This window comes from Myodes glareolus, chromosome 9, assembly GCF_982192425.1.
Source record: "Myodes glareolus chromosome 9, mMyoGla1.1, whole genome shotgun sequence".
Taxonomy (NCBI): domain Eukaryota; kingdom Metazoa; phylum Chordata; class Mammalia; order Rodentia; family Cricetidae; genus Myodes; species Myodes glareolus.
Genome location: NC_142034.1, coordinates 39,892,775 through 39,900,333, shown reverse-complemented (window position 1 = coordinate 39,900,333; position 7,559 = coordinate 39,892,775). Strand labels below are relative to the sequence as shown.

Sequence of the window (7,559 nt, the reverse complement as noted above, 5' to 3'; positions counted from 1 at the left end):
TGAAACTGACTTTGTAAACCAAGCTGGCCTCGAACTCGGAGATCCTCCTGCCTCTGCCTTCCAAATGCTGGGGATAAAGGAATGCGACACCACTTCCCAGCACAATGGAGTTTCTTAATTTTAAACAATTTTTAAAAATTATATATAATCGTGACAACAAATTGAAATTTTACTAAGCATACAAGTTATTGTAGTCTTTTCAACATGGTCCAACAGTCCCTAAACAAAACATCAGGTCCGACTTTCACACTGACTCATGCAGAGCAGCTCAGGTGCTTGTGCTGTGTGTTCTGTAAAGCAGAGCTGGCTCTCACTGGTTGGCTCCTGCTCTAATGGCTCTGTATGTTTTACAGGAAAGAACTTCATCTGGGAAAGGGAGCAAGTACGCAGAAAATGAGCATCAATGTTGACCAGGAGACGGACTATGCCGAACTGGTTCTGTCTGTAGGAGAAATCACACTGGGAGAGAAGAATAGAAGGACAATGAAAAATAAAGAACTGAAAGCAAGAGAGGCCCACAGTATCTCACAGGCTGTGTGCGCTCTGCTGAATTCTGGAGGGGGCGTGGTCAAGGCTCGCGTTAAGAATTCAAATTACAGCTTCATCAGAGATGGAATAGGACTGGACTTGGAAAATTCTTTTCATGAAATTCTTCCATTTCCTCAGAAATACCTAGACTACATGCAGAACAAGGGGTACTTTTTAATTTTTGTGAAACCATGGATCCCGGATATCTCTGGTCAGTGTGTACTCACCTTGAAAACCAATCTCTATGTGAGAAATTTGTCAACTTCATATGAACTGAAAGGTCCTGATGCAGTGCAGTTCCTCAAAGCTAAGAAAGACTCTGAAGGGGGGTCATGTTCAAGACAGAGCTTGCCTAGATTATGTGACTCTGATGCATTACGACATGGAAGTCTACACACATTTTTTAACATAGAAAAGTTGACCCCGGAGGAGACATCCTGTTTTACTAAATCCAAACATGCAGAAGTTAAAATGTCCCCTAAAGAAAAGATTTTAGAGATTCTCCCTAAAACTGTTTCTGCATTTGCAAACACTGATGGGGGATATTTGTTCATTGGTTTAGATTTGGAAATAGGACAAATAATTGGTTTTGAAGCAGAGAAAGGAGATCTTGAGAATCTAGAGAGTGAAATAGAGAAGTGCATCAGACAGCTGCCTGTCGGTCACTTCTGTGACGAGAAGCAGGAGAAGATACAGTACACATGCAAATTCATCCCAGTCCTCAGACAGGGAGCCGTGTGCTCCTATGTGTGTGCACTCAGAGTGGAGAGATTCTGCTGTGCTGTGTTTGCTGCAGAGCCTGAGTCCTGGCGCGTGGAAGACAAGGAAGTGAAGAGAATTACCTCAGAGGAATGGGTCAAGCTCCAGATGGAAGCCACACCAGGTTGGGGAAGGGAGATTAACAATCATTTTACATTTGGCTAAGGAGGGTTAAAAGATTGCTTTCTGGATCCTGGGCAAATCAATCTCCTCAGGTATCAATAGCTCATTTACTGATCTCTGCTAGATATTATCCCGAGCTCACAACCTTCTGTTTCTTCTGCCACTTAGATTCCCTATGGAAAGTATGTTAGCTGCTTTCAGTAACGCTATTAGCTGTTTCCTTCACAATGACCAAGTGTGACACAGCCTGCTTCTCCAGTGGCCAGGACTGAAGCAGGAAGAGGAAGGGGTCAAGCCTCATAATGACCTTGAAGGGTCTTGTCCCCTCCCTCAGGGAGTTAAGATGAGATTCCTGCCAAGAAACAGGCCATGGCCAATTTGTAGCCCTACAATTTACAATGGAATCCTGAAAGTGGTCTCCAGGCCTAGCCTCACTGGAGTGTCCGTTTCCATCAGAAAGCCGATCAGCAGAGCCTCTCATGGACGCTGTCCTATCTGCTTCCTGAAGTTCTGCGCATCCACCCAGAGTTGCCTATCGAGTTCTCCCTGCCTCTTTCAGACTATTACTAGCTTGTCTGTCCAAACAAGACAAGCTCCTCCTCCTGCGAAGGCTCCTGGAGCCCACCCCAGGCTCGAATTGCACTGATCCCATTTCTCAGGGTCAACTTTCTGTGTCCCTCATCCTTCACTAACAGTGACAAATGCATTAGAAAAGCAAGCAACGAAAAGGGAATGTCCCTTTGTTTGGGAATTTCAGTGTGCTAGCCCAGCATGTAGTGCCTCATTTCTTTCGACCTGTGGCAACCTGTGCTCCTTTTCAGAACATCAGAACCCCGCCATCTAATCTTCTCCTTAGTCTTTGCTTAACACTCTTATTCCATTCACCCTTTTCTTAAAAGTTCCTCCTTTGTCTCACATTTGCATGTGAAATAAAACTCAAAACGTTTCCTGAAGGAGAGAAACATTCTGGCATTGATCTCACTGGAAGGCCTCACTTGATACTGGCACCAGAAATTTCGAAGTCTCTGAAAATGCAAGCATCCCAGCTTCTTCAGAAGCTCTCTCCCTTACCACCCTTCATTCCTTCTTAAAAGAAGCCACATTTGGGGACATTTCCTAGGTGACATAGTGGTTGCCGAGCATCCAGGAAATCCTGTTTCCATCTCCAGTGTTACATAGACTCATGAACTGCTCACGGGGGTGCACGTGTGGCCCAAGGCCCACATAGTGAGTTGTGACCAGCGTGGTCTAAATGAATCCTCCTCTCAATTTTAAAAAGCACAAAGTGAAACAGACCCATTTTATTATTAATACATTCAATTACTATTAGTGCGCTTTTTGCTGTTATGTTTTCTGTAAGTGTAGTGTAGAACACTTCACTATCATCAAAGCTTAGTTTTGCAAATTGGATTTGACCTCAAAATCTAACCTCACTATCTGACCCCATTTTCTCTGCGGAAAACACAGTTCAACTGAGACTTTTAATACATGTTGCACTAGTTGGTGAACTGTAACATGAGGGGGCCGGCTTGTTGGGGTTCCCATCCCGCCCAGTACCCCATAGCTGGCAAGCCCCAAAGGAAAATCACACATAGGACTCCATAAGGTTATAAACTGATTGACTCATTAGGTCAGGCTTCTTGTTAACTCTTATAACTTATATTAAACCATTATTCTCATCTATGTTAGCCATAATGGCTCCGTACCTTTCTCAGCTGGACTAGTTACATGTTGCCTCTTCAGTGGTGTGCGCAGGAGAGGCTGAGGAAGTTTCCTCCTCCCTAGCCTTCTCCTATTTTCATTGCCCTGCCTCCACTTCCTGTCTGGTTGACCCACCTATTCTTCCTGCCTGGCCAATCAGCGTTTTATTAAAATACATGATTGACAGAATACAGACAATTCTCCCACACCAGTGAACAGTATGGCTTGTGGGAAATTTAAAATCACCTTTAATGTCTTCTCAGAATTTTCCAAGTTCACCAGGGAAGCCTGGCTACCTTGTGTTCTCTGCTAAGGCATTCTCCCTATCCGTGGAACTCTGGGAATGTGCTCTGCTCCCTCCTTTGCTCTGTGGAGCCGTCCTGTTTCTCCACACTTTCCTTCTGTCTCATCACCTCTTTGGTGCTTCCTGATGCCTGACTTTTCTGTCTTCAGAGTTAGGTCTGTCCTTTGCTTCCCTGACTCTTCACAATAATGAAGTTGCCCAGAGCAGGCTCCTGATGCACCATGTAATGGAAAAGGCATGAATGTGAGTGTTCACCTATTTTCACGATTCTCTCTTGTCAAAACCTGAGTCTCTAAGTCTGCCTTGCACCTGCCCCCTGCTGCTCTTGAATTATTCCTTTGTGTCTTGTGTGTTGACCTACTGGTGATATGAAGAGGGGGACTCACAGGCTGATTGGCAATGGCTCACATAGGACATTCTGGGCATTTTTATTTTTAATTTGGTATATATATTTATTTTTCTAGTGCTGTCTAGAAAGGGGCCACACCCTTCAGAAGGCCTCCGCCTGAAGCTGTGCTCAGAACATGAAAGATATGGGCAGTTACTTCAGATGGAGCTGGACTCACTTCGTCAGGGAAGGCTGATCATCTCTAAGAGCTTGGCTTTAAGTCTGGGCTTGCAGAGGAAGCAGGAAGTCATCTTGGATGTGCTTCATATTTCCCAGGACAGTCTCCTGACCCTGCACAGCTTTGTCCATGGAGAGGAGGAGCTGGAAGGCGACAGCTCTGTTCTGAGGGACCTGGGCGCTAAGTTAAAGAACAATTGTAAACAAACTGCACTAACTTTAAAGCAGAAGCTGGTGAATCTTGGCGGTTTCACTGAGAAAATAGGTGTTGCGATAAAGATAACGTACTTGGGTCATAGGGCAGTGTCTCTGTATGATTCAAGCTCGATAATAAGTTACCCCAGAAAGTATCGTCTGACAACTAAGACAGTAAGGGACCTAGAGAAGGCCCTTATTGAATTTTTAGGGACAGTGTACCAAGGTTAAACTGTAGTGATCAGTTTACCTCTGAATTTTTAAACACATAGAATTAGATATTTTACTTTTCAAGAAATGTGCTAAATCGTGTTTGATACTGCTTGACACGGAAAGTGGACTATGATGCAATGATATCTCATATTATGTGGTGAATGTGTTCTCTGATTCTATAAAAAATATGGAAATTTATCCTTTAATAACTTTACAAAGTAGAAACCAAATTCTAGGAAAGGGACTGACTGATAAAGAACACAACAATAAAACAGTGCTTTGAGAACGCGTCCCTCACCTGGGGATGAGGTCTGCGACTTTAACTTTAGATCTTGGAGAATGGCCCATCTTTTTAATATTCATAGAGAGATCCAGGATAGCCAGGGCTATGAAAAGAGACCATGACTCAAAATAAATAAATAAAGACATACATAAATAATCAAAACACAAAAACGTATCCAATCTGCATAGCCATCCTTCTTACTGAGGAAATGCATGGGGCCTCTAATCCTGAAAGACTCTCTTCCTAGAGAAGATTGTGAAGGAAATGATGAAGAAGACAGTAGAAGGCAATTGTTGGTCACAGTGTTGCTGCTCAGCTGTGTGTGCTCCTGCTGTTAAATCTGTGATTTGTATGTGACAACCCCAGGAAGGACTTTCCACATGTCCCAAATCAGAGGCAAGGCTCAGGATATGCACAAAATAAATGGAGACAGTTTACAGCAGCAGATAGTAAATATGGAGGTTTCCAAAAAGGTCAAAGTCATGAGAAAAGGAATACAATTGTTCACTGTGTATTAAAGAAAAGCAATGTATCTGTTGATGTAAGACTTCACAAGGTCAACAGGTGTCAGGAATTAGGCCATGCAAGTACTCTCTATGGGGCTATAGCATGAGCTCCAGTAACATCTTTGTAACATTGTTCCCTTCTGAAGTCTTCATAGTATGGTTTATAAGTCAATATTGTTCTTTACTGGTTGATGTGTTGTATGTTTTACATTCCTGTTGTCATATTGTTTGTGCTATAAATTAACACCTGCAAAACTATTACAGCATGGAGATTACATGGGAGTATTATGTATTAATTTGGAAGGTTGGTGTTTCCTTCATAAAGGAAGCAATGTCCTCGTTGTACGTATTTATTTGTGAAGTGATACCTGCTGAAACTTTTGATGGAGGTCATCAAAAGACGGATTGACCATGATGAGAATTCCTGACAGGGCAGATGGACTGGGTGCACACATATGCAGTTGTTTGTTTGTTTGTGTTTTACTCTTTGATTCTTTGGACTCCACGGGACTCTTTTTGGGGGCTGACACTCAGCTCCCAAATAAATCACAGGGACCCAGCTGACAGCACTGACCACTCAAAAAGACTTGGCCCGGCTGACAGCCCAACACAGACACCAACGTGGTGTGGCCTGGACCCTGAACAGCTGTGTGGCCTTTAGTGGCACGCTGGGCCAGTGACATCAACACAGACGCTAGGTGTAGTAGGACAAAGTACCCAGTCATGGACCTCTGCAGCAGCCGGGGCCAGGATGTCTCTATGGCCCCAGGTGGCAGTGTTGGCCATTCAGATTGGCCTGGCCTCCCTCCATGGCACCATGGTCCTCAGATAACAATATGGCCCAAGGTGGCAGCTCAGACTACAGGCCTCTACATGGCTCTCAGTGGCAATAGGATCCACAGGCATCAACACAGCTCCCCTCAGCTGCCTTAGGGCCTCGAACTGCTGTTTCGCTGTTGGTTTATCGTCTACACCAGAAACTTCTGACATTATCACTACCACCTGCAACCCTGCTGCCTCACAGTCAGTACCCTGCCACTTAGGCCATAGCCTGGTGGGACTTCCCATCCACCAGCCCTGGCTCTGCTGCTGCCACCAAAAGTCGTTTTTAACCAAGTCTCTATCATTCTATCTACCACTAAAGACTCAGGAGTCTGATGTTGGTGTGAAAGTCTGCTAACGCAGAGAGGCCAAGAAGAAACTTGCTGACTTCCTTTTTGGCTGAAGACCCAGCAAGAAAGAGAGCATCTCTCCAGCCATCCCAAACCAAGAAAGACCACAAGACTTCCAAGTCCCTCCCTACTCCTTCCTGTTCATCAGTATCCATCTTCTTGGCTTCTCCATACTCTATGGCTAATTCTTTTCAACTAATTGTTGGTGTGGGGTTAAAGGGGGATTATTAGTTGATTGTGACTACCCAAATCAAGAAGTCTGGGGGAGGAGCCACCTGTGTTCTCACACCAGCTCAGGTCAAAAAGGGCGTGCCACCCTGGTTAATTGTGACCACCCACTGTTTGCCTTGCACAGAGGAGGACCTGAATCTGATACCTAAATCCCACATAAAATGCCATGATTACAATTCCAGTGTTGGGGAAGTGGAGACAGGAAGACCCTTCACTGGCCAGCTTAGTTTGATTAGTGATCTCTAAGCCAATGACGCCTGATGTTGTCCTCTGGTCTCTACATACAAGCACAGGCACAAGTGAACAAGCATGTGCACACACATGAACACCTCCTCGTTGTGCACACACACACTCAAACATACCACATTAAATTGTAAGGGTGCGTTTTGCAGAGTGCAATTAAATGTGTCCAAGGGGAAAGTGTGTTGTAGAAGGGAGTATTCTCTGTCCTGCTGGTACCCTGGATCATTTTCTCTCTCACTCAATAGTTACCCCAGCTGCTTATTAAATAATCACTCAGAGGCTAATATAGTAAATATAATTGTTTGGCCAATGACTTAGGCATCTTACTGGCTATCTCTAACTATAAATTAGCCCATTTCTAGTAGTTTATATAAACATGAGGCTCATGGCTTGCCGGTAATGTTCGGACTTATTTTTCCTGTAACAGCGGCATGGCGTCATTTGCCTCGCCTTTTCTCTCTGCATCATTGTTTGCACTTTCTGTCTAGCTTTTTTGTGCTAAGCCATTGGCCAAAACAGCTTTATTCATCAACCAATAAAGACAGCACATATACAGAAGGACATCCTACATCAATGTTTTTAAAATAACCCCCAAACATCTTGAACCTACCTTTTGCTCAGCTTAGTAACTGATTTTTACAACCTGTCTTTTTAAATTTTTTTTATTTTATTGATTTTTATTGAGCTTTACATTTTTTTCTGCTCCCCTCCCTGCCTCTCCCCTCCCATTCAATCC

At 44.0% G+C, this 7,559-nt stretch overlaps 1 protein-coding gene across 1 annotated transcript; it reads left to right on the top strand.

The window, feature by feature from the left end:
• The first annotated feature begins 378 nt into the window (after nucleotides 1–378).
• On the top strand, nucleotides 379–5,526 carry LOC148120858 (schlafen family member 2-like). Its single transcript, XM_087910200.1, has 2 exons — nucleotides 379–1,411; nucleotides 3,880–5,526. Exons 1-2 carry the CDS (start codon nucleotides 394–396, stop codon nucleotides 4,404–4,406), a joined length of 1,545 nt encoding a protein of 514 aa, XP_087766326.1. The 5' UTR covers nucleotides 379–393; the 3' UTR covers nucleotides 4,407–5,526.
• The last annotated feature ends 2,033 nt before the right edge of the window (nucleotides 5,527–7,559 follow it).

What these genes read in the sequence shown, in the direction of transcription:
- LOC148120858 (XM_087910200.1), top strand. Translation starts at nt 394, where the DNA reads ATGAGCATCAATGTTGACCAGGAGACGGACTATGCCGAACTGGTTCTG. An exon ending in CCAGATGGAAGCCACACCAG is followed by an intron (nt 1,412 to 3,879) that starts GTTGGGGAAGGG and finishes TTATTTTTCTAG; the next exon opens with TGCTGTCTAGAAAGGGGCCA.